Here is a 27,982-nt window from a genome sequence, read left to right as displayed (position 1 = left end):
CATGTAGCTGCGGCTTCAAGTTGTGAAACAATAATCGGAAAAATTCGCGGGAAATGTCATGTACACTGCTTTGTTACATGTTCCGTAATTGGCTAGACGTTCTCCGTGACTAGTCATTTCGACCAATCAGGAACGGGTTTGTATACAACCGCCATCTTGCGATCCAGCTCGCGACGTGAATTTTGTACAACAGGTAAAAAAATGATGAATTTCTGTAATAATGTGCAATTAAATCTAATTCAACGATGTTTATATCTTGTTTGGGAATTCAGTCAGTTCCAGATAACATGTTATTTGTTTTTATCATTGATAGTGATTGAAACTTCATCATTTTAACATTATGATTCGTTGCCTTTTTGTGAATTGTGATGTACTCGCTGGTGCATGGCAAGGTTGCATGCACTGTGCAGTGTAGGGCGACAGCATGGTAATTCTCGATCCTCACGATGCTGGCAAGTCTTTCATGTCCTTGTGCGCGGTCTATGTGTTTCGAAATGATTGCTCGTGTACGTCAAATTTGGTAATCATGCTCGCAACACACGTGAATGACCAGCAGTAGGCCTGAAAAGTAAAAACCGGTACTGTGCTTTATTCAATATGGAATACAAATACAATCCAGCCATATTCAGGGGAATATTAATATTACTTAATTAGTTTAAATAGGCCTAATTGCTTTTTTTACAACAATGTAAATGTTTATTTTTTTAGTTCTTAGTGAAAAATTGTTGTTTGTTTAAAGCCATTGGACCCTTTCGGTACAGGAACAAACAAAAAAGTTCACAGATTTACAAATAATTTACAGGGTTTACAGAAGGTAATGTTGAAAGACTTCTCTTGAAATATTAGTCCACGAAATGCTTTACTTTTTGAGAAAACGGTAAAAGAATATAAATTCTCGTTAACGAGAATTACGGATTTGTTATAAACACATGTCATGACACGGCGAAACGCGCGAAAACAGGAGTGGGTTTTCCCGTTATTTTCTCCCGACTCCGATGTCCGATTGAGCCTAAGTTTCCACAGGATTGTTATTTTATATGTAAGTTGTGATACACGAAGTGTGGGACTTGGACAATACTGTTTACCGAAAGTGTATAATGGCTTTAATTGCATGATGATTAGTCATGTTACTAGACCTAATTGCTTTTTTACAACAATGTAAATGTTTTTTTTTTTTAGTTCTTTGTAAAAAATTGTAGTTTGTTTAATTGCATAATGATTAGTCATTTTACTGTAGTGTACAGTGTTAGTTAGTGTGTGGACTTGTGGTTTCCCTTTTTCTTCTTTCTTTTTTTTGCAACTGTATTCAATATTTCTTTTTAAATTTACAATTACATTATACAATATAAAAGTTACGGTAAAATTATCAAGAACCAGGCCTTATTGGGATTAAACAACTAGCTAGTTGAAAACCTCTTCACCACACATTGATTCCCTAGCCCTGGTATGACGTCAGTCAGTGCCACTGCACTGACGTCCTGGGTATAAAGGTTCTTTACAATGCGAACACAAATTTGACTACAATTTTCTTTATTTATTACCTGATTTTAGAAGTTGAAATTCCGTTCATATATTCATAGTGTCACTCACTATATTTTGAACGAGTTTACAGCTAACAAATATATCCATGGAAGAAATTATTCCTGATAATATTGTCGAAGTTCTGCACTGGCGATGTTGATCAACATGTACCAATTGATAGTGTGAGCCCAAGTGCGCATGGCTTTGAGTGCAGTGCGTTGTCTTGCCGCTATTCTTCGCCGTCAACTGGGTAGGTGCCATCAACTCGCATGCAACTCCTCCAATACACATATAAAATCCAGGAGGCATAAAACTGGAAAGTACTACAGCTCAAATAGAAAGTTTATAAGTTTCAGGTTGAATTTCGGTTACAATGCCTGTTTTTTTTTCTTAAAAAATATTCATAAGCAGTAAAGCCGTCTGCCGCCATCTAGCTTTTTCACAGGGCTTCTTCTGGACGGATCAGAGGGCGCTTTCCTCTGTGCTTATATTTTTTTCTCAGGACAGATGAGGCCACCTAGCATGCGCCAATTTTATGGCCTCATCTGTCCTGGGAAAAAGATACGCTTCCAGCACATGGAGTCTTGGCACAAGACGTTTATGCTCTGTATACTATGCTCTGCGCTTTGTGTAAATTGCTCGCTGACTATTATCCATCTGCTTAAGTGGGTGAATGACGCAAGTTGGTGGCGCCGCCAGTGATCAGTGCAAGAAAGTGTTTACACGGAAGTTACAATGTAGTGCACGACCTGGAATGGAAAACGTCAATTTCAATTTTCTTTTCACAAAATACTTACACCAAAGGAGTTAATTCAACAATTTTAAATTATGCAGGCTTAGATTTCCAACTACTACAAGGAACATGTGGGTTCAGACTCCCAGTAAGGTAGAAATATTTTGAACAGATTTTTGAAAAAAATTCGCAATGGTACAGGACCTTTATACCCTAGACTCGGTCGCGTTGCATGCAACGGAGGAGTCCAACCTTGGCTAATCGATTCCCTTATTTATTTCATGTGTTACATGTAGCTATTGCATAAAAACTTCCTAGTGGGGAGAAAGTCGTGACAAAAAATAGATTTTTTGGTGTCGTGTCCATATTTGCTTGGAATTGTCCATTTATTTGAGCTCCAAATTGAAATGTCTTTCTTATTTTGATTTTCAGATCCCACGTACATTTAATCCAAGATGACAGACCAAGGTGGAGCTGAGAGGTAGGCGGTATACCATCCTAGTTATGATAACGTAACCCTCCTCCTGACGGCGCCAGGCCGGAGGGTTACGAGACCGGTCGAGCGGCAACGGTTAATCTGGTCCAACACATACAATTTTGACAGCTAGTCACCAGATTCGCCCCCATTTTTACCACTTTCAAAAATCATGACACAAATTCTAAGGGCATGAACTTAATCCTCAATGTCTAATGAACACTCAAAACACCATTGAGCAAATATTTTTGAAGAAAAAGGACAAAAACTTACCAGATCCCTGAGCAAATTCCCAGAACCTGTCGCATCGCTTTGCAAATGCATTACTTTGTTGGGCTAAGCCATTCTGTAAAAGGGGTGTTACAATATTGCAGGGCTGCAGTGCGTGCGCGCCATTATGAGTAAATGGCGTGCAATGCAAACGGGCGGCCGTCGGGAGGAGGGTTACGTTATCGCAACTATATACCATCCCACAAAAATGCACAAGATTATCAATCTGTGTTGGCTTTAATAAGGGAATCAAGGTGTGGTGAAGAGGTTTTCAACTAGTTTGCATCTAGAAGTCAAGGTAAATTATCAAGAACCAGCCCTCGGCGGGTTTAAACCACTAGTTGAAAACCGATTCAACACACTTTGATTCCCATTCATAAATACCTCTTCGGTCAAAAAACATGAACACTTTTGGTCAAAAAGTAAAATAAATGCAAAAATGTTAATTGTTCAATGTATTCTTTCAACACAACACCCCTCCAGCTATGAAATGGTAAGGCCCTCGGGTAAACAACTCCTTATAAGGGAATGCTGTGGTCCGTATCGCGTGATGTGGCACAACTGTCCGGGCCGTTGCTCTCGACCAATAGGAATGAAAAAACTGTCTTATAAGCACAGGTGCTAGCTAGCGTGTCACGCCCATGTTGCAACACTTTTTACTGGTCATAAATAAAGTTTATACACACCCACGTGATGTGCTCTCCACCAATAGGAATAGCAAAACTGTCTGAGGTGTTTATAAATAAGGGAATTAAAGGGTAGTGACAAGTTCTTTAACAGCCGTTTAAACCAGCAGGTTCATTGCCGTGTGATAAAGACTTGACCGTTAATCGACCCCCACATGACGCGCTCTCCACCAATAGGAATAGCGACACTGTCTGGGGTATTTATGAATAATGAACAATGTCTCATGTGATCGTTCAATCTTTTAATGAACGAGTCATTACTCTTTTATTCCCATTCCCATTCAAAAATGCCCTTAGGTAAAAAGCGTTTTAAAATATACAATAATAGACACTTTACCAATTGAACATTTGAGTGGTTTTTTTTTTCAGAAACTTTGTGAAGAATCTGTTTGTGGCTGGTGTGTACGCCTGCGCTTAGAAAGAAATAGATTACACACTGATTACTATAGCTACATGTATGACATGATAATATTGGCGTACGCGTGCGCCCTACACGCGGTAGCCAGCCGGTTATAAACAGCTCAAGCTGGTCATTATCAACCGTTTAAACACCCTCACGTGACGTGCTCTTCACCAATAGGAGTAGTGAAACTGTCTGTGGTATTTGCCTATGAATACATATTGCTTACATGTAGTAAGTTCACACAATCTGCCATTGCCTGCTAGCAGTCCTTTATAGAACATTCATTCATCATCACAAAACTACATTGCTAACAGTGTGCATGTTTTTAATCAATATTTTTAAATAAAGATGTCAACAGAAATGTTTAGAAATTTAGATTCTGTAATACTACATTTGAAATATTTATATCAGAACCTCTTCATGTGAATGGAAGTAGGTCAAACCTTGCAGGCCTACAAGCCGCTATGGTCTTTGCTCCCATTTCATGAACATTCTGAAATGTTCACTAGCATTCAATGGTTCTTGCAAGTAGTGCTTGCAAAGCAGCTATGTAATGAAGACTAGCCCATTGTTACATGTAGGCCTTAAAGGTATTATACAGAATTGAGCTGACAAAATAGTCGCACACAGTTTCATGTTTAGTGTGATCATTTTTGTGCGAAGATAATGTAGTTCCAAACGTCATTTTGCAATAAACTCGGGCGATTTTTTTTTCGAAACGTCATGCAAATTCCGTAATTTTTGTCTCGAACATCACTTAAAATCCATCAAAAAAAAATACGTTTGAAACTTGGTGTTTATGATCTAAGCAAAAATTATTGAAGCTTGACAAAGTTTTTAATTTTTTCATGGATTTTAGGTATGAGAGGCTTCAGTAAATTACAGTAGTGTTTTTGGGTTGTTTTGTAGTTGGGCCTCACCATAGAAAATAATGAATATGTTACTTGTGCTTTACTTGTGCTATAGTATTTTTTAAATTAAAATAAAAAACTACAGGTTTCACTGCTGTAGACTCTACTTTTTTTAAATGACCACTGCAAGATGAAAACTAAAAATATTTTGTGGAAAAATGACATTTGAGGTTGTTAAATGGTTTTTATTGCAAAGAAGATGTCTACATGTATGTGTGGTATGTGAATTCTGGCATGTAGTATTGTCATACATTAGTGGAGTGCACTATGTTCATGTACTGTATACATGTACATATTTACCGTGGAAGTGTCGTGGCTGAGTGGTTAAGAGCACCGAATTCAAACTCTGGTGTTTCTGATCAGCAGAGTGTGGGTTCGAATCCCCAGCCATGACACTTGTGTCCTTTTAAAAGCAAGACACTTAAAGGAACACGTTGCCTTTGATCGGACGAGTTGGTCAAAACAAAAGCGTTTGTAACCGTTTTTTATAAAATGCATATGGTTGGAAAGATGTTTTAAAAGTAGAATACAATGATCCACACAAGTTTGCCTCGAAATTGCGTGGTTTTCCTTCTACTGTGCGAACTAACATGGTCGGCCATTTATGGGAGTCAAAATTTTGACCCCCATAAATGGCCGACGTGTTAGTCGACAAGGTAAAAGGAAAACCACGCAATTTCGAGGCATGTTTGTGTGGATCATTGTATTCTACTTTTACAACATCTTTCTACCCATATGCATTTTATAAAAAACGGTTACAAACGCTTTTCAAAGACCAACTCGACCGATCCAAGGCAACGTGTTCCTTTAAACACTGCTTTGATCTTTGGATGGGACGTAAAGCCGTTGGTCCCATGTGTTGTGTTACGCATGTAAAATAACCCAGTGCAATTTCAAAAAGAAAAGGGGTTCGCCCCGGTCTTCCTGGCTGTGGCTGCTGTATGCACCCAGCCACCTTTTTAAAACTTATAAGGTGCTAAATAATTTGGTCTCAGACTTCATCACTTCAATAACCTATCTTCCTGAAAGTTTGTATATGTATCGTTTCAAAATTTACCCTGTCAGTTTCCCTTGTGGTTTATATTGATACATATATACTCAGCGCCTTGAGTACCTTGTTAGGTAGATATGTGTGCTAGACTTTCGATATATTTATTATGTAAATAAGAAGAAATGTACACGTCCTATCACAACTACATGTATTGGTTGAATAAGATGAATGAGAAAAAAATACACTTCTCTTAATATTTAAATGCATGTGTTCACTTCGTCCCAATTCTACCCCAAAACGAGGCCATAAGACAGCCAACGCAAGTGGTGGTGGACATGTGTCTATAGTAACATTTTGGATAAGAATTAAGACGTCATGCATGAAAATTAAGAGAGGTGGATTGGTTGAATAAGATGTATTAATTTTGGTTTTTACCCATACACCAATGTATGTTAGCACTAAACACTCAGTACTTTCCTGAGTCGTGTGAAAAAAATATCATAGACATATTACTTAGATTAGAACCCACAACCCTTGCAATTCTAGAACAGTGTCTTACCAACAAGACCACCAAGATTGCCTGGTAGCTAGAGGCAGTTCGAATTCTATGAATAAGATGACTTAGTAAAATGCAGTACTGATTGTCTTTGTATAGCATGGACACCGTTGATACAGTCGTTACCATCGATGCAGGTGCGCAGGGAGACTCTGCTGAAGTAGATGGAGTTGAAGTTATTGATCCAGTGGCAGAGAAAGCTAAAAGTAAGTGAAATCATGTACACAAGACTAGATCAAAACCTAGATCATCATGTAGTCATGACTATCTTTCAAATGAGATTGATAGTTGATCATAACCTGCAGCCGATTTCAGCTTGCAGCTGGGATGTCCTAACTTAGGATGGGTTCAATGCGTCCTAACGTCTTCAGATTAAGCTTGGGCGATATCACGATATTATCGAATATCGCGATATTAATTTGGAAACGATTTCGATATCGGATGGATTTGGTTTTAATCGAAATATCGATATATCGCAATATCGATTAAATATCGCGATGTATTTGCTAGCTGAGACATCTTGCACCCATAGGTTTGGAGTAATACCAGAAGATAGGTCATTAGAACACCTCTCTTATGCTATAACTGTCTCTTCTACAACTTTCACTTGGAGTTTGAAGACTGATGATTCAGGGGTTTCACTTTTTTTTTCAATCGCTCGCGGGCGAGTCAACCAAAATTCTCGATCGCCCGCAGGTTTTTTCACTAGCCCACATGTAATTATACACAAAATTTTCAAAACGAAAAAAAAAAAAACCACGAAAGTGAAGCCCTTAAAATTGCTTTTTTTTTAGGATTTTATATCTGAATTTTTACCTTAAACTATCCCTTTTCCATCAACAACAACTTTAATTACTTCGTGGTTAGGGGGTCGGTTGATTTGAACATGTTTTGAACTCCGTTTGCAACAAAATCTTCATGAATCAACGCACATCGAGAAATAATTAATGAATTGCCCCGTAACGCCCTCTGTTGGCAAAAGTTGTCCATGTTATTGGTTGTCCAAGGCTGTACATTGTGCACAGTCTGCAGTCATTATGCACAACGTTCGGCAATTCTTTACTCCGTTCATGAACATGTACTGCATTGAAGTCTAGTCAAGAACATAATGAATATGGAATTTATTAACAGCCATCAACGGCCAATCACAGCGTGCAGAGATTTGGTCAGAATGGACTTTGGAGGACTGTGTGCGTTGTGTATGTGCTGTGCATACTGCATGGATGTACCACCAGTGGGCGACCGTGTACTGTGAGGATACTCGGCACCATGTGGTTTGTGCATCGTGTTTTCAATTGATTGTACGTGTTTTCTGATACGAACGACAGCAATTCCGTTCCCGATCACGACAAAATTAAATCTAGCAAGTTTCTAGAATTGTCAAACTTAATAATTTAAAAGCTTTAGTAGAAGTTTTCTGTGGGATTTTGCCACTGAACCCTCATTTGTATGTGAAAAGGAATAATTATTTGACTCGCCCGGCGGGCTAGTGAGAAATGGTTTTCAGTCGCCCGCCGCTATTTTCACTTGCATTTGGCAATCGGGCGACTGCTAATTTCGAACCCTGAGATGTCAAATTTAATTAATCGCGATTATATCGAATATCGCGATATATTGTCGGCGATATATCGTGAATATAATAAATCGATATCGCCCAAGCTTACTTCAGATACAAAAATTAACTCGCTTTAAGTCCTAGGATAAATCCCAAGTTAATAAGAGTTTGGTGAAATCGACGGCTGGTTGACTCAAGAGTTTTTGCTGATCCTAAACTGGTGTTTCCATTTAACCCTTGACGACATAAAAAATCTAGAGCTTTTTGGCCAATCGTAAATCAGCCAACCGGCCCATTAGCCTATAAACATTTCAAGAATGTTCGTCCCACCATGGCTAGATGTGAAGACGTATACCTACATGTGTTAAGCCCAAATTTAAGTTTCAAGTCGAAAAAAACTCCGGCAGAATACATTGTATATTGTCTTGAAATAGTAAAAGAATACCGACTAAGTCACGCTATTTCAGTATTTTCAAAACCAACAGCAATATTGACGATGTTGTTATCAATATTAAATCGTGACATAATTATTGTGATATCATCCAGGCTTATTTCCATTATATTTAAATATAGAAGAATTAGCCTGGTCTAGTCCAATTGGATGGAACATGGCGTCATTTTGCAACCCTGTCACATTGGTTCAACAAATTGAGTCATTACCTTCATTCTAAGGTTTAAGACAGATTTTCCAATCTGCATTGACCATGATCTATATTTCCATACATAATTTCCACCAGACTATTGAATTAATGTTTTTTTATTTATTTTGGTTTAACCCATACACTGATGTGTGTTAGTACTGTTTTCCTGGTCCTTTCCTGAGCTCTGTGAACAAACTCACAGGCATGTGACTAGGATGGGATTCAAACCCAAGCCCTTTACAATTGTAGAGTTAATGGTTGTTATTAATTTATGTTGTTTTACAGTGGAACTGAAAACCCAAGCCCTGCAGAATCCCAAAGTCTTAGCAGCATTGCAGGATCATCTAGAGAACCTGGTTGGTCAACGCAGTGGATACATTGAAAGGTATCACACATGAAACAACGCACAAGCACGCAAGCTTTACTTGAATCCAATCGTTTTTATGTTGTAAAAATTATCCAACTTTGAGGGCAGCTGCAGTCGGCTTGATTAGTCTCAAGCAAGGTGGTTTGAGGAGTAAAACCCTGGTCACACAGGCCATGGTAACGAGAATAAGAATGAACACATTATCAGTACACGCCCTCAATTGGTTGAATAAGCTCAGGCGCATTCTGTGTGGAGCATTTTAACCAATAGAATGCCTTCTCTTTGCGCAGTATCGCTGCAGTGGGACTGGGCCTTGAAGGCAGTGGAACTTTATAAAACCTAACTTGGTAACGAGTAATCATAATTAGGGAAAGGTTGATAGTATAAAACATTGTGAGAAACGGCTCCTTCTGAAGCAACGTAGTTTTGAGAAAGAAGTAATTTCCCATGAATTGGATTTAGAGACCTCAAAATGAGATTTTGAGGTCTCGGAATCTAGCATCTGATAGCACACAACTTCGTGTGAGAAGGGTGTTTTTACTTTCTTGATTATCTCAAAACTTCAACGACCAATTGACCAACAGGTTTGTTATTTTATGCATATGTTGAGATACACCAAGTGAGAAGACTGGTCTTTAACTAGTTTGTACTAGTAGTGCCCAGTGACTTTAACAAGCAGGGTGGTTTGGGGGAGTGGCAGGCAGGATGGTTGTGTGTGGTTTTGGTTAATAGCAGGCAGGCAGGGTGGGTTTGGGAGTAGCAGGCAGGGTGGTTGTGGTGGTTTTGGGAGTGGCAGGCAGGGTGGGTTTGGGAGTGGCAGGCAGGGCGGTTGTGGGTGGCTTTGGGAGTGGCAGGCAGGGTGGTTGTGGTGGTTTTGGGAGTGACTGGCAGGGTAGTTTTGGGAGTGACTGGCAGGGTAGTTTTGGGAGTGACTGGCAGGGTAGTTTTGGGAGTGACTGGCAGGGTGATTGTGGTTTTGGGAGTTGCAGACGGGGTAGTTATAATAGTTTACTTGAGTGTTTTTTTTCACTGGTTTATCAAACATGTCGATGATGAAGATGCTGGGATTTAATTATGCCACAGTTGCCATGGTTTTTCACTTACGTTAATCTATTCTTCTTATTAACTTTTTAGTTTACCTAAAGTTGTTAAGAGACGGATCAAAGCTCTGAAGAATTACCAAGTAAAGTATACTCAGATGGAGGCCAAATTCTATGAGGAAGTTCATCAGCTGGAGTGCAAATATGCCAAGATGTATGAAGGACTCTTTGAGAAGGTATGTAATGTATCTGGGTCTGTCCACACTAATGGGACCATTTGATGTGACTTTTTTTTATAAATGGGTGACAAAAATAAACAAGAAGAGTTTTGTCAAGCTTGTTTCCCATGCACATTCCAAATCACTTCAAGGTTTTTGTTTGCAAAGAGCAAGACACATCTATCTGTATTTTAGCAATAACTGGGGATCATCTTCAAGATGATTATGTTTGTAACAGGGGAATGTTGGACAGACATTTCGTACATAAATGGTGAGAAAGGCATAATAATATAAACAGATTGCCAAAAATGTTGTCCCCTACAATGCTGCCCCTGCAAAGAATGTTTCCAGGCAAAACCAAGACATCTGCGTGGGTACTCAAGAAACTACAGGGAATTATCTTGAAGATATTAGGTTTGTAACATGGACAGATATTTGTCACAATATGTCTGTCCATGTTAAAAACAAACATTCATACCAGCTGAAAAACCTCAAGGTACTCTTGGTTTTTACAGATAACCATAAAAATAGGGGCAGTGGGTCTAACTTAATTATCCTTTGAGTAAATCAATTAATTAATTATTTGTGTCATCCATTTCTAGTCAATTCCAATACAAAATGTCTGTCCTCGTTACAAACAATGTGTCTTAAAGAAAACTGCGTAACTTCTTAAATAATAAGACATTTGTTATACTGTTTGGTAAGCACACTCACTATCAGCAGAGAATTGTACAAAACAAAATACAGGGAAAAATACTGTATTTTGTGTACCCTCCCAGTCACAGTCTAAAAAGTTATCTTTTGGAACCAAAAAGACCCATTAGTGTGGACAGACCCATCTACCAATCCCAAGCACCAATCCATATCTCCAATATGCATCACGGTATTTATAGGCCTTCCTGTGCTGATTTATTGGGGGGTTTCCCGTCTTAAAGGAGTGGACACTATTGGTAATTACTCAAAATAATATTAGCATAAAACCTTACTTGTTAATGAGTAATGGCGAGCTGTTGACAGTATAAAACAGTGTGAGAAACGGCTCCCTCTGAAGTAACGTAGTTTTCAAGAAAGAAGTAATTTTCAACGAATCGATCTGGAGACCTCAGAATTAGATTTTGAGGTCTCGAAATCAAGCATCTGAAAGCATAAACTTCGTGTGACAATGGAGTTTTTTCTTCCATTAATATCTCACAACTTCGATGACCAATTGAGCTAAATATTTCACAGGTTTGTTATTTTATGCATATGTTGAGATACACCGAAGTGACTGGTCTTTGAAAATTAGCAATAGTGTCCAGTGTCTTTAACGTCCTCCTATAGACGTACCTAAAACAACTTGTTAGCTTCTTTGTCAAAGAATATCATACAATGGAATCTATACACAAAATGGTCAATGAAGAATGAAGTGTTCACAGGCCGAGAGTGTGTCTGTTATCCAGAAGTAGTATTGGCACAACCTCGTTCACATGGGTGATAGATCTCGCCATTCCATTTTTCCCCAGCATGCCTTGCTCGCTCATTACTCCACGAATGGAATCATTAAAGAATTAAGCACATTTTTTTAAGAACTGTGGGCGCTCCACTCTATGTGCACACTTAAGCATGGTAATGCGCAAGAGGGGCACCAGTCAGAGAGCAACTGGTACTCTCTCGTTCTTCTTTGATCTTATGATATAACTAACTGTATGCAGTTTAGGGAAACGGCAACAAAAATGATTCATTTGAAATGGAATCGTGTCAAAATACTTCCATTCAAAAGTTTTTAACAAGCGTGAAGGAAAAGGAGTTACTTTTGGGAGCCAATCGACATTGTTTCTCAGTACATCGCTACCAGGGATTATTGATGCAGTTAGTTAGGCGCGCTGCCTAGTGTAGCGTGGCTGGTATTGCCATTAAATGAAGAATGTTGGTTTTGCATCAACTTACAATTGATGTACCATAGAAAAAAGGGCCACGGTAGGAGTTCCAACTACTTGGAATTCCTTGCATGTCCTTTCTCAGTGATTTAGGTTTGAATTGACAGTCTTGAATCCCCAGCTGTGACACTTGTGTCCTTAAGCAAGACACTTAACCATTGCTCCGTCCTTCGGATGGGACGTAAAGCCGTTGGTCCCATGTGTTGTGTAACGCATGTAAAAGAACCCAGTGCACTTGTATAAAAAAGAAAGGGGTGGTTTGCCCCGGTGTTCCTGGCTGGCTTGGCAGCATATTGCGCCACAACACCTTGCAAACCATTACATGGTGCTAAGGAATAGGTCTCATTATTCAAATTTTGTCCCACTCACCTTGCAGTAAAAATACCTGGCGCGTTATAAATACGGTTATTATTATTGAATAGCTAGAAGGTACTTATTGAGGTATTAAACTACTATTGTTTGTTATCAGAGGAGAGAGGTGGTGACTGGTGCCGTTGAGCCTACAGATTCTGACTGTGAGTGGGAAAGCAGTGATGAAGAAGAGGAAGACACAGATGAAAAAGTAAACACTTTGGCTGTAAGTACAGGGTCTGGGCTACAACCTAGTACTCTGGCTCTACACCCCGTACTCAGACATCTCTTACTTCATATATTGGCATGAAAATGCCTTCTTTACTTCACCTGTAACCAGTGAAAGAATCCTTCAAGAAATTAGAAAGCTTCAAACTTGCCTGAAGTTGAAGTGATATTTGAAGTTGTGGTGGTATGCGCCAGATATTATGGAGAGATCCCCACTGCTCCTATTACTATTTCAATTTGAGATGTGTTTATGATGCACCTGTTTAAATTACATCCAGAGGTGTGCACACGACCTTCCTAGGCTTTGGCTTGGCCCTGTATAGGACTCCTCTTCTGTGCTGTACACAGATACAGAGTCCTAACTATTAGGGCCCCGTTCTGGGGCGGAAAATTTTCAGAAATCCATAACTCAAATCTTACCTGCAAGAAGCCACTTATTTCAACAGATTCACATTCAATGGCAGTATGCTTTTTTTTCGTTGGGTTTTGGTCCTCATATATACCTCACAAATCCGTAATTTTTTGTGAAATAATGCATCTCCCAAGGTTAATTCCTTATCCCCTATTGACCCTTAGCACGCATGTCACACGTATAGTAGCGATTGTGCCATCCTCGCCATTTTGGCAGTCAATAGGTTTACGTGTAAACGCAGCATCGCCTAAAATGTGCACTTCACTGAATAACTTGCAGTGACATTGACCATCAAAATGGCGCATCCAAGATTATGCTGTTGATGACGTCAGGTGAATTGGGTCAATACATAATGTTTGAGCATCATGGCAGTATACATGGCAAAAGAAAGAATGAAGCATGACACATGTTTGACCAATCAAATGACAAGGATCGATGTGTGTGGTTTATAATTGGTGTTGAGGTATATGTATGTAACACCAAACCATTCAGCCTGGATCAAAGATTCTATTTGGATGCACTATATTTATGCTATTATTGAGGAGTGGACATGGATACAGGCTAATATTCCAACAAATATTGATCTACACCAGTAATATATTGTAATGATTATATGGTGTTTGTGTTTTGATACCAGGGTGATCTTAAGGACAAGGCTAAGCTAGATGAAGACAAAGAAGAAGGTATGCATACAATAACAAGTGGTTATATACAGAAAGTGTGTTGGTTACTTTGATGGGGGCTTAGTTAGCTGTTGCGTTAAGCGCTTGCCTCTCACCAAGGTGACCCTGGTTCGATACCCGGCCGGGGCCATATGTGAAATGATTTGTGCTTCGTTTGTCTGTTGTGCCGCGAGGGTTTTCCTGACCATCCAGTTTTCACCCCTCGGGAAAAATCAAACACTTTCGATCTTTGGCTGTGCTCCATGGTCATAATGGGTTGATGTGGCTGGCAGCCAAAGGCGCCCTTGCATACCTGCTTCTCGAACACGCTGTAGCCGCATCCTTTGCAATTCAGCTCTTAGCTGCGAGTAAGGATGATTAGCCTCCAAATTTATTATTACTATTATTATTTATCTCATTTGTAAGTTCACTGACTTAGGGTACAGATGTATATTTTGGGATTGGTGTGGGTAGGTGTTCAATTCAATCCCATTTATTTCAACGCTGTTATAAGTTACTATGACCAAAGTTACCTCAACATTAACAACATCGAATTCACATTATAGGAGGATTTGACAATATGCAAATCAGTTCCTATTGGTTTTTTTTAACAAACTCAAGTGAAACCAACCTGTGAACATGTAATAATCAATTTGGCCATAGTTGTTGCATAGTCATTTTTGGATTGTAACAATCCAGTAGGTAAGACTGATCATGTGTAGAATTATCACATGTTATTGGGCTTGGGTAGTATTTCAGCTTACAGGATATGTATTACTAATCAGTAAGCTTTGATATTTAAATTTAGTTTGTTGACAACCAATCCAGTACTTTGTCTTAGACTGAGATATTGTTCATTATTCATAAATACCCCAGACAGTTTCGCTATTCCTATTGGTGGAGAGCGCGGCACGTGGGGGTGGATTGATGGTCGGGCCTTTATAGCAGGGCCACGACCCTGCCGGTTTTAAACGGCCGATTAAGAACTCGTCGCTACCCTTTGATTCCCTTATTTGATGACGTTTGATTGCAGAATCTGCAGCTGGTATTCCTGACTTCTGGCTGACTATCCTGAGAAATGTAGAGACTCTTTCAGATATGATACAAGATCACGATGAAGCTATTCTAACCCACCTGGAGGATATTAGAGTCAAGTTTCATGAAGGTGTACAAATGGTAAGCACTGCATTCAATTTATTCATGGCTGTTTCCCAGTCGCTGCTTTCTGTATGTCCAAATGTTTTATTGGTGATAATCAGGCTGAGACATCAGATCAATTCATAACCTGTTTAGAAACATATCCGTTTTCTTTGTACAATTGTTGATTTCCTTTTACAGCGCATGGGGACCTCACTGTGATATGCGCTATATAAGAATGGTTTATTATTAAATCAGTGTTCTCCACACACGTAAATTGGGAGGGCGGGCCGCCCTCCTAAAATTTAGGCCGCCCTGCCGAAAAATTGGCCGCCCTGCTAAAATTATTGGCCGCCCTGCCCAAAAAAGTACAAAGAGACTATTTTTAGGCTGCATTTAATAAGATCAAACGAGTACCTGACAAGCTAGAGCCGACTTCAAAACTATAGCATTACAAATGCGATCGTAAACAAACGTTAAAACACGAGGTACACACGGCCACATGGTTTGTATTTATATGCCGAGTGCATTATGCATCAACCAACCATGCACACACACCTAGCCTTGATCGAGGCTGTGTAGACTAATAAAGCTAAAACCATAGAGCACCTCAGCCGCCCGAATGTCCCCCGACTGACTCTTAACAGAATAGCACACCGTACTCTCACCCACACCCCACACAGCGCCTGTAATGTACATCCACGCAGCCCCACACACACTCACCGCTATTCCACACACCGCTCTAGCCCACAATCCCAGCCCGTGAGCTGGAGCCTGGCGGCTCACGGGCTGGGATTGTGGGCGATAGCGGTGAGTGTGTGTGGGGCTGCATGGATGTACATTACAGGCGCTGTGTGGGGTGTGGGTGAGAGTACGGTGTGCTATTCTGTTTAGAGTTAGTCGGGGGACATTTGGGCGGCTGAGGTGCTCTATGGTTTTAGCTTTATTAGTCTACACAGCCTCGATCAAGGCTAACACACACCACGCTCACCATCAACGATGGGAATACCCACTGCATGCATTGTGCATGAACAGTCCGCACACTGTGATTGGCCGTTGATATACTCCAACACAACACGCACGTTCACAAACCGAGAAAGAATTACCACACAGTGCCGCACGCAAGTACAGAATGGTACAATGTACAGCCTCGAAGCATGTTCAAACATGTCAACTTTCGCCCATTGAGGGCGTGCGCGATGCGGGGCAAAGTTCATTGATCATTGAATCTCGATTATTTTATTACAAACAAAGTTCTTAACGACGGAATCGCTAATCACTAATTCATGGAAATGGTTTTGGATGGAAAAAGTAGTATTTAGGGCCATAATTTGGGGATAAGATCGTCCAAAAATGTGGGTTTTGATTTTTTTTTTCCGTTTTGAAAATTACACATGAAGACCGTCCGATCATGGTCCGATCACCCGCTTTCTAAATTCCGACGTGCGGCATGCCGATCATCCCTTTTAGGTTATTTATTGGCGCGGCGCACAAAGCAAAATGTGTAACACATTAACACAGTAGTTTTGATTTAGTTTTTAAAATAAGGTTGTTTCAACCGAAATGGATGCCCATCAATAGGTAGGTAGCGCCGTCGTAATACATTATTCTAAGAAAATGGTTTTTGCAAGCATTTGTTGCTTTCACGTCCGCTGATTTATATCAAAATGGGCGCCATTTTGATTACGTCATATTGACGGGCGCCATTTTGATTACGTCATGCCGCCCTCCTAAAAAAAAGTCTGGAGAACACTGTTAAATAATATTAATATTATTTTATAAAAATAGTAATATTGGTTTTTGTATAGCGCCTTATACACCATGTCTCAAAGCGCTTCCAACATTATTACCCCTGGTCACTGAGCCATTACATTCCTTAATCCATCTCAGCTCCCTGGGAGTATACAGCCTGTGCCGCCAAATATATTTCTTTAACCATCAGGATGATAAACATGTTAGATTGAGTCAAATCACTGAATGTAATGCTTGATAACTACACACTATAGACTGCACGATCTGTAGTGCCAAGCGAAAGAATAGTCTCGGCAGATTTCCCACCTTCCACTAAGCTTTGGCAATATCACGATATCCAAAATCATGATCCAGTTCTTAAACAATTCTGTCGATCAAGTTTTAAAAAAAAAAAAAATTGATATATATAAATTCCAATTTTGATTGTTAAGTACTGGTGCCTTTCCTATTTGAGACGAACTCACAACAACAAAGGGCCATTTCCAAACCTAGAATGTCACAGACCCAACCGCAAGATTCCCCAATTTCCAAATGAGTTTGCTATGATATCAATGGGAGACTTTGAGGTGCTAGGTGTCAGCAGATATACCAGGTAAATTTCTTTTGTTTTTTGTAGTTCTGAGCATGCGCACATCATCCAGGACAATGGATTTTACCTGGTTAATCTGCTACCACCAAGCGTTCCAGACCGAACCCCAAGATTCCCTAATTGCAATGCCTCAATTTCCAAATGAGTTTGCTATGATATCAATTGTAGAATTGAATGGTACCTGATTGTTTGTTATTGTTTTACCACGCAGGGTTTCACATTAGAGTTCCATTTTTCACCTAATGATTCATTCACCAACACCGTCCTGACTAAGAGTTACCAGATGAGATCAGAGCCTGATGAGAGTGATCCCTTCAGCTTTGAAGGACCAGAGATTATCAGCTCTTCAGGGTAGGTTGTAAAGGTCTACATTCAGTTCATTATAAGGGCTCCAAATAAACACTGGACCACAGGCCGAATGCTCCCGAATGCTGCAGAATGCTGCAGAATACTGCCGAATGCTTGTAAACTCAAGACTGTATGAGTCCAGCAGTCTTGTATTTTAATAATAATATCTCACGGTGTATACACTTGTTTAAAGGGAAGGTACACGTTTGGTAATTACTCAAAACAAATATTAACTTAAAAACTGACTTGGTAACGAGCATTGGAGAGCTGTTGATAGTATAAAACATTGTGGGAAATGACTCCCTCTGAAGTAACGTAGTTTTTGAGAAAGAAGTAATTTCTCACTAAAATAAAAAAATACTAGAAGTCTTTTATTTTTATCTGAAAGCACACAAATTTGTCAAACAAGGGTGTTTTTACTTTAATAATTTTCTCACAACTTCGATGACCAATTGAGCTCAAATTTTCACAGGTTTGTTATTTTATGCTTATGATGGGATACGCCAAGTGAGAAGACTGGTCTTTGACAATTACCAAATGTGTACCTTCCCTTTAAAGGCACTGGACACCTTTGTAAATTGTCAAAGACCAGTCTTCTCACTTGGTGTAACTCGACATATGCATCAATTAACAAACCTGTGAAAATTTGGGCTCAATTGGTTGTCAAAGTTGCCAGAGAATAGTGGAAGAAAAATGCACTTGTTGCACAAGTTGTGTGCTTTCAGATGCTTGATTTCGAGACCTCAAAATCTAATTTTGAGTTCTCAAAATCAAATTCAAATATTTTAGTGGAAAATGGGAGACTTTTTGAAAGCTCTGCCACTAGAGGGCAGCAGACCTACCAGGCAAGGGTGCACAACTCCTATAACAAACAATGGTAAATGCTAAACATTCAAAAATACTCAAAAAATATTTAGAAGTCTCTCAGCCTCTTGAAAATTAAATCAGATACATTGTCATACAACTAAACTTCAGATTTCTTCTCATTTTTTGGTAGGTCAGCATTTTGGAATTTTTGCTAATTACCCTAGAAGAAACACTCCCAAAACCTCATGCACACCGCTTGTTATCATAGGGGAACTCGTGTCCAGTACGTCCTGTTCCAGAACAGTTTGGTTTATGCAGGGATTGTGTTATGAGAAACAAAATCCAGTTTGGCTAAATCTAAACACAAAATCAGAAACACGCAAAACACAAGGTATTTGCTGTCAGTGACAGTCACTCATGCTTCTCCTATTCCTAATTTGTTGACATTACCTGGTGGAGAGCGCCCTCTCTTGGTGATTGGCAGATAGTCTAAAGTTTCCCATTACTTCTTTCTCGAAAACTATGTTTACTTCAGAGGGAGCCAGGTCTCACAATGTTTTATACTGCCAATAGCTCTCCATTGATCATTAACAAGTAAGTTTTTATGCTAATAATTATTTTGAGTAATTACCAATAGTGTCCACTGCCTTTAAATGAAAATGTTCAAACGGTGACTTTGAGTTTGATAAAACATCTTTTAGTTGTTTGAGTGTGGACCGGAGACCAAAAGAGGTCCACATACTGTAGGGACTTGAAACACTATAGAGCCCCCAATTGGCCCTGCTCTCAGCCACTTTGCCTATCGTAGTAGAAGCGGCGTCTAGGTGTGAACAGTTCACGTTTAAGAACATTTCAGCAGAGGAAAGTTCCATGTGTAATATTGAATGAAGCTTATACATTATAGTGATTAAGGATGGATAAACCATTAACTTTAGTTTTACTAATGTTATTATGACAAAGTAGCTTTGACCACATTTTTCCAAAACAATTTCTTGCTCTGGTTGGATTTATTTTTTGTGTCTCATTTTTCCAGCATGATGCAGAAAAGAAAAAAAAACTTTGTCCGATAAGATTTTGTTGATATGAAACTGCCTGTATTTTTCTAGGTGTACAATTGACTGGAAGAAAGGCAAGAATGTCACCATGAAACTTATCAAGAAGAAACAGAAGCATAAAGGCAAAGGAACAACTCGTATGGTCACCAAGACAGTACAGAATGATTCCTTCTTTAACTTCTTTAGTCCTCCAAAAGGCCCAGAAGAAGGTGCTGAAGTTGTAAGTAGAACGCTAAAGTATTACATAGGCTTAGACTCGCATGAAAGGTCCTTTAGAGTAGCATGAAAGGTCCTTTAGACTCGCAGGAAAGGTCCTTTAGACTCGCAGGAAAGGTCCTTTAACGAAAACAACACTGATGGTAAAACAAAATGATTAAGCTATATTAATAACCGTTTTTCTTAAAGACACTGGACACCTTCGGTAATTGTCATAGACCAGTATTTTCACTTGGTGCATCTCAACAAATGCGCAAAATAACAAACCTGAGAAAATTTGAACTCAATTGGTCGTCGAAGTTGCGAGATAATAATGGACGGAAAAAACGTTGTCACACGAAGTTGTGTGCTTTCAGATGCTTGAATTCAAGACCTTAAAATCAAATTCTGGGGTCTCGAAATCAAATTCAAATATTTTTAAGAGAAATAACTTTTTCTCAAAACTACGTTACTTCAGAGGGAGTCGCTTCTCTCAATGTTTTATACTATCAACCTCTCCCAATTACTTATTACCAAGTAAGGTTTTATGCTAATAATTATTTTGAGTAATTACCAATAGTATCCATGCCTTTAAGGTTGCTACAAACTTTCATTGAAGACAAAAGCTTGTGAACATTTTAAGAAAATCTAAATCTCTGAATGGCTTATCATGGTATTTTGCATTGAAAATATATATAACAAGTGATTAGTGCTGGGCGAATAGTGAAATTTGGTATTCGGTTAACTGCTGGCTTACTATCCGAAATTAACCTGACATTCAAATATTCAATTTATTTATTTTGCTGCTAGAGGGCGCTGTTCGTTTGTGAATGAGATCTTATTGGCGGATTGATATTAGTTTTAGACAGTGTCACTCGGTTCATTCATAAAAATAACCTTTTCTAATTTAAAGATTGCGATTTGCTTTTTCTTTTGATTGTGATTGACTCTACGTGAAGGAAAACTTTCATAATCTTTGAACAAATTACGTCAGAAATGTCATTGTTTTAACTGTTCACAAAGGTGAGCATTATTAAAAACTTAATTTATGTCGTTTTATGCTGTCTTAATAGAAGTTTCATAAGGATTCAGACAACAAATTTCTATCAGTTGTCGCCCCGACGATTGCGGATAATAGGAATAACGATAAACTCCAAACGCGAAGTTAGATTATTTATTTGTCATCAACTATGACATTTCAGACAGAAATAATTCAAGGGATGTTTTCAACTATCATCATCATTAGACCGTGTAAGTTTGATGTAAATCTGTGATCTTCATGATTTTTGTTTCTTACCAATTCTGTAACGTTCCTTTAATCCTTCATAATGTATTGATGAGTGAGTTTGAATGCTTGTACAGGATGAAGAAACGGAGAACCTTCTAAGTGCTGACTTTGAGATTGGTCATTTCATTCGAGAACGCATCATCCCTAGAGCAGTCTTATACTTCACAGGAGAAGCAATCGAAGATGATGAGGTATTTACAGCTTCTTATTATTCAAGTAAACCCAGCTGATCATTAACAACCATATTATTGCACAGGTTATATGGGAAAGTTGACATTTTGTGTCATAATTTCCACATAAATCCAAGAGTTATGAAAGTAAAAGCTGGACACGATTTGAGATGTGCCCCCTTTCATCATATCAAAAGTTTATAAGAGTTAGACAGTGCAATCTCCATAAAATATAAGATTGTATGTATTCTTCCATTGAGCTGTGTACAAATCATGCCTGCAGGAAGTCCAGGCTCAGTGGCTCTTGTGTAAACATGTGATAACACAGGTCACATTGTCTATATATGACCCTGAATAAGTTGCAGTCATTGTGGCTAAATGTGGTCTTGTAGAAGAATGGATGTGGGTTTCAGTTAAGTCCATCATGGTTGCAGTCATTGTCAGATAGTAGGCTCTTTAACAGAATTGGTTTTGCTAGCGTAAAAATTGCTGACAGTGTAAGCACTTTATAAATGTAATCCTCCATATACATAAACTGACAAATCTGTGGAAGTTTGAGATCGATCGGCCATCTTGGTCAAAAGGAAATAGTTAAAATACGATTCACATTTTGCATGACATCGATGAAAGAAAAAAAATGAATAAAACGCTCACTGAGCGATAAACTCCAAACGCGAAATTAGATTATTTATTTCATCAAATATGAAATTTCAGACAAATATTTCAAGGGATGTTTTCAACTATCATCATCATTAGACCATGTAGGTTTTATGTAAATCTGTGATCTTCATGTTGTTTCTTACCAATTCTGTAACGCTCCTTTAAGTCTATCCTTTTTGCAGTCATTGTTGGCTCTTTAATTAAGTTTGATTGCAGTTTTTTTCAGAATGTAAAGTTTGAGATATAGAATCTGAGCTTTCCTTGTTTTTGTTTTTTCTTGCAGTATGAAGAGGAAGGAGAGGAGGAGGTAAGTCAATTATTGAAATGGATCAAATATCTACTCAGAGAGCTCGTAATATCCGATCACAGTCTCCTGACGATGACTAGAGCAAGCTAGTCGAAACGTTGAGACCAATTCATAAACTGACTCCGCGGTAGTGCAGTTTATTACCATCCTATAAGCTAAAGTAGTAGTCCCAGCCAATTTTCTATACCTTCCGCCCAGGTGGTAGTTAAAAAGCAGCATAGTTCTTTTCAGAATTAAGAAGTCTCCCGAACATCCAATAAATCATCCTAAAAACAAACTCAACCTGGCAAGTAGAAACACACATGGTGTTACGGCAAACCAAGTATACAATGTATATTGATGCCTCAACATGCAATGCCTCAAACCTTATTATCATTGTACTATGCACAAAGTACATGACATAAAGGCTGCCTGTGTGTACACAGATATATGGCTGAGCTGCAATGGACTACAGTGTGCACAGAGTAGTGTGTGATGTACTGCATGGACACGCACAACATTGAACTAGTAAAACTGTTTTAATTGAGTTAGTTTAGTTTGAAACTCAATTTATAAAATCAATTTACATTTTTGATTGAAAGAATGTGTGAGATTTTAACTTGCAATCTTGTTTATGGAAATTTCTGTGCAAAACTTCGGGCGCGGGCAGTTTCTGTCAACTGTCAATAAATGAAGTCTTGGTTTTCATCTGTAACCGCCAGTGTAATGCTAGATGGTTCATTGCTAAAGCGAGATACCAGGGAAATTCTTGCTGTGGCATTAAGTTTATCACACATGTGCAAAATTTTGGTCAGTCACATTTTCATTGGTGACCACCAGGGCAAAAAACCTTGTATTAAACGGAACCTTGTAATATGCAAGGTCGTAATAACAGGAGTGGACTTTACATGATGCTCTGTAAAAGGAGTAGGTTTCATAATTCAAATGTAGTCCCACATTCCTTGCAGGAAAATACTGAAAGTTGAAGCATCTTCATCTTGAGTGTCACTGAGTGACGGATACATTGTATAGACGATGTCACCTGTGACATCACATGTTTACAAAAGTGCCACACAGCCTAGACTTCCTGCAGGCACGATTTGTACACAGCCTAATAGAAGAAAACATAAAATCTTACATTTTATCAAGATTGCACTGTCTAATTCTTATAAACTTTTTATATGATGAAAGGGGGCACATCTCAAAACTTGTCCAGCTTTTAATTTCATAAATCTTGGATTGATGTGGAAATTAAGACACAAAATATCAACATTCCCATAAGTATGAACTGTGCAGAAGCTTGCCTGCCAGACTAGCCGAAGAATGTACAAGATCACATTTATTGTAAACAAAGTAAACATGGATGGTCTATACAATAATGCAAAATTATTCTACAGAGTAATTTGATGTTTATTGCTATATATTCTTTTTGGTGATAGGATGCGGAAGGTGAAGAAGGGGATGAAGAAGATGAGAATGATCCTGATTATGATCATACTAAGGTAAGTTAATGTGCCCCTTAATGTGCCCCTTAAAGGCCCTAGACACTATTGGTAATTGTCAAAGACTAGCCTTTACAGTTGTTGTATCTCAACATATGCGTAAAATAACAAACCTGTGAAAATTTGAGCTCAATCGGTCATCGAACTTGTGAGATAATAATGAAAGAAAAAAAAACCACCCTTAACACATGAAGTTGTGTGCGTTTAGATGGTTGATTTCGAGACCTCAAGTCCTAGATCTGAGGTCTTGAAATCAAATTCGCGGAAAATTACTTCTTTCTCGAAAACTATGGCACTTCAAAGGGAACCGTTTCTCACAATGTTTTATAACATCAACCTCTCCCCATTAATCGTCACCAAGAAAGGTTTTATGCTAATAATTTTTTTGAGTAATTACCAATAGTGTCCACTGCCTTTAAAGGCACTGGACACTAATGGTAATCACTCCAAATAATTGTTAGCATATAACCTTACTTGACGAGCAATAGAGAGGCGTGACAACTACCAAAGGTGTTCAGTGCCTTTAATATGATGATTTATTACAAAAGCTTATCAGTCATTTTGATGCCTAGGGTTGGTTTTTAAAGGCTCTTTTTATGTGTTCTTCTGTCTGCTTTGTTGGCATTCTAAATTTATTTTTGTATGTACTTTTTTTTAATGTAGAAATCAGTATAAAATAACTGAGAATGTTCACATATTGTTTTAATTTGTTTGTTTTGGTTTTGGGGGATGGTGCTTAGGGTTTATTAAGAGTACGATTTAAACCTCATCATATTTTCTTTTGTCTCCAGGATAGTAAGCCCCAAGAGTGTAAATCACAATAAACAAGTCACTAGTCACCACAGCGTTCATCATAAGGTTATGTACAGATGACTGACGCAAGTCTACTCCTGTACAGAGAGGTAACCAACATGTCCCATACAGTAGAATCATATAAAACAGGCAGTCATCTCAAAATGGAGTAACGCCTTTCAGCCTCGAGCGATGGGTCTGTAGGTATCAAGAATCCACAAACCGTTTATCATGTCATTGTTTCTGGATTCATTTGGGTATTCATATTTTAATTTTTACCTCTATCAAAGGGAAGGTTCAACTCTGGTTTGTAAACTTCATGAAGAAATGTCATAACTTAATAATGTAAACAAAACAGACTGGAATGCCGTGTTACATGTAGGCTTATGATCAATTGGCAGGAACTGTTTGGTTTGGCTTATAGAGTTTGTATTTTTGTACAACATGAAGGGACTGAAACGGATAGATATGAACGACTCCTGTATCAATATGGAAAGGTTTGCAAAAACACCATGTAATGACTATCTCTAATGAGTTGGGGTGAAACCGATAGATATGAACGACTCCTGTATCAATATGGAAAGGTTTGCAAAAAACACCATGTAATGACTATCTGTAATGAGTTGGGGTGGTTCTGAAAAGAACCGTTGGTTTCAACTCAACGTTTCGATGAGTATGCTCTGAGAAAGCTGGACTCTGATGCTGCATGCTGCTTAAGTACTGTGGAGGCGGATTAGCTTGGTGATGCACGAAGGGGGGGAAATATAGGCAGGAAATGGAGCTCGTACATGATGTTACCGCAAACCTTTCCATATCGTTTTTCCACCATGCAAAGTTTCAAATCCTACTTGACTCCTGTAGGCCTATCACTTCTAAATTTAATAGTTTGCAATTTGCTGGGTAACTATACTTCTATTGTTAAACCATCCCAGTTTACCGACATGGAATGAGGTTGTTTCTTAATCTCATTGGCGGGAATATTGCAATTATGTAATTCTAAGCAAGTTGACATCATTGTTTTTTATTGGTGGCCGTTTCCCTATTGGACATTTGATATGTTTTGGTATTAGTACTGATTGAATAACTAGCCTGTATACGTACATGGTGTTTTGAGGATGGAATGTGTGTACATGCATGGTACATGTACATGTAACTTGATCTAGTTCTTGTGATAAACCACATTAATGTTGGTAACACTTCTTACTAGACTTCCCTGAGCTATTAGTTTAAAAACACTTTAATAGACTGGAAATGAATATGTTCTATGACTACTCCTATTGGCTTCATGTGGCTATTGGCTTCATGTGGCTATTGGCTTCATGTGCCTATTGGCTTCTTGTGCCTATTGGCTAAATGTGCCTATTGGCTTCATGTGCCTATTGGCTTCATGTGCCTATTGGCTCCATGTGGCTATTGGCTTCATGTGCCTATTGGCTTCATGTGCCTATTGGCTTCATGTGCCTATTGGCTTCATGTGCCTATTGGCTTCATGTGCCTATTGGCTTCATGTGCCTATTGGCTTCATGTGCCTCTTGGCTTCATGTGCCTATTGGCTTCATGTGCCTATTGGCTTCATGTGCCTCTTGGCTTCATGTGCCTATTGGCTTCATGTGCCTATTGGCTTCATGTGCCTATTGGCTTTGTTTGTCTATTGGCTTCAGGTGCCTATTGGCTTCATGTGCCTATTGGCTTCATGTGCCTATTGGCTTCATGTGCCTATTGGCTTCATGTGCCTATTGGCTTCATGTGCCTATTGGCTTCATGTGCCTATTGGCTTCATGTGCCTATTGGCTAAATGTGCCTATTGGCTACATGTGCCTATTGGCTACATGTGGCTATTGGCTACATGTGCCTATTGGCTTCATGTGCCTATTGGCTTCATGTGCCTATTGGCTTCATGTGCCTATTGGCTTCATGTGCCTCTTGGCTTCATGTGCCTATTGGCTTCATGTGCCTATTGGCTTCATGTGCCTATTGGCTTCATGTTCCTATTGGCTTCATGTGCCTATTGGCTTCATGTACCTATTGGCTTCATGTGCCTCTTGGCTTCATGTGCCTCTTGGCTTCATGTGCCTATTGGCTTCGTTTGTCTATTGGCTCCATGTGCCTATTGGCTCCATGTGCCTCTTGGCTTCATGTGCCTATTGGCTTCATGTGCCTATTGGCTTTGTTTGTCTATTGGCTTCATGTGCCTACTGGCTTCATGTGCCTATTGGCTTCATGTGCCTATTGGCTCCATGTGCCTCTTGGCTTCGTTTGTCAATTGGCCTCATGTGCCTATTGGCTTCATGCAACTCCAAAATAACTTCAGCATGAAGTAGAAAGCTTCCCTTAAAATATAGCTTGCTGAGGAGTGTAGTTTTTTTTAGAAACGAGTAAAACAAAAAAAGTCACAAAATTTATTTTGGTCTAATTTGTTTGCATGTAAAAATGTAGTAACCAGTTAAGGTATTTACCATAACATACATGTACCATAACTGGTTAATATATTATTACATGCTATGCAAAAATCATTTCTCAAGGTCAGCTTTCTCCATCATTATCTTCAAACTCAGTAAGTTCAATGTAAAGTATGTGGACATTGTGTTTTATGTTTTAAAAAGTACCCAAATCCTTTAGGTTGGCATTCCTCCCTAATACGCACACTCTAAACGGTCCAATCACTTAACCACTGCTGATATCCAACCCAATCTAAACCCAATGGAAACAGTTTGTATTCAGTGACGGTCACCAAAGCTACATCAGCAATGTTTGGGTAGACGTAGTCATGTAGTCATTGCCAAAGATGTATTCAATTATAATAGCAGGCCAGGAAAGTCCAAAACTTAAGACAGAGTCATGATAACGATAATGATAATGACGCAAAGAGAACGCATTCTATTGGTTGAATCGCTCAGGCTCATTTAACCAATCAAGGGCGTGCATTGTTAACATTTTCGTTGTCGAGGCCTGTGTGACCGGGCCTTTACACTCGTTTGGGCAAAGGTTTGTCTTTTCTTATATCGGCGAATAGTTGTATTTTTTCTGAGTTATGTTTTTGTTGTTAAGCATGTTGTTGTGTTGGATGAGCAGCAACAGTTATTAAGTGCAGAGCTTTCTATTTGTATAATTGACTACAGAGTGCCATGTGTGAATGTAATGTGTAACATAACGTCCTTTCCTTATGATGTACAATCTGTATGTAGAAATAAATGCTCAACACATATTCAACTGTGACTGATTATTTCTTGATTTGATGGTCCGTTTGTGCTTTGTACATTTCAATGCATCAATAAAGTTGCCATGGGTACAAATCCACATAGCACAAAACAAATATTTTTTATAGATGTAAAGCATAAATGTAACAGGCAAAAACTGTCATGGACATGGTCGAGTTATTTGTCATTTTCTTGGTTAAGCGTTTAGTGACTAAACTTTAGTCTGCTTTAAAATGTCCTTAACAATGAGCCTTGTACATGTATTTGT

General features: G+C 38.8%; 1 protein-coding gene across 3 annotated transcripts; it reads left to right on the top strand.

Moving 5' to 3' along the window:
* The first annotated feature begins 133 nt into the window (after positions 1 to 133).
* On the top strand, positions 134 to 27,722 carry LOC139954026 (nucleosome assembly protein 1-like 1). Of its 3 annotated transcripts, none has more exons than XM_071953671.1 (14): positions 134 to 193; positions 2,687 to 2,735; positions 6,646 to 6,752; positions 9,028 to 9,127; positions 10,244 to 10,385; positions 12,753 to 12,845; positions 13,912 to 13,957; positions 14,970 to 15,112; positions 17,626 to 17,765; positions 19,676 to 19,844; positions 21,182 to 21,298; positions 22,221 to 22,244; positions 23,663 to 23,725; positions 24,517 to 27,722. In XM_071953671.1, exons 2-14 carry the CDS (start codon positions 2,710 to 2,712, stop codon positions 24,547 to 24,549), a joined length of 1,203 nt encoding a protein of 400 aa, XP_071809772.1. In that variant the 5' UTR covers positions 134 to 193; positions 2,687 to 2,709; the 3' UTR covers positions 24,550 to 27,722. The 3 variants fall into 3 exon arrangements, with proteins under 3 accessions (XP_071809772.1, XP_071809770.1, XP_071809771.1); XM_071953669.1 differs by having other exon boundaries at positions 12,753 to 12,860; XM_071953670.1 differs by lacking the exon at positions 134 to 193 and adding an exon at positions 451 to 578 and having other exon boundaries at positions 12,753 to 12,860.
* Positions 27,723 to 27,982: the final 260 nt, after the last annotated feature.

The sequence above is a fragment of the Asterias amurensis genome, chromosome 22 (assembly GCF_032118995.1).
Source record: "Asterias amurensis chromosome 22, ASM3211899v1".
Lineage (NCBI taxonomy): Eukaryota > Metazoa > Echinodermata > Asteroidea > Forcipulatida > Asteriidae > Asterias > Asterias amurensis.
The sequence above is the reverse complement of the archived record's forward strand: the minus strand, read 5'-3'. Positions and strand labels throughout refer to the sequence as shown.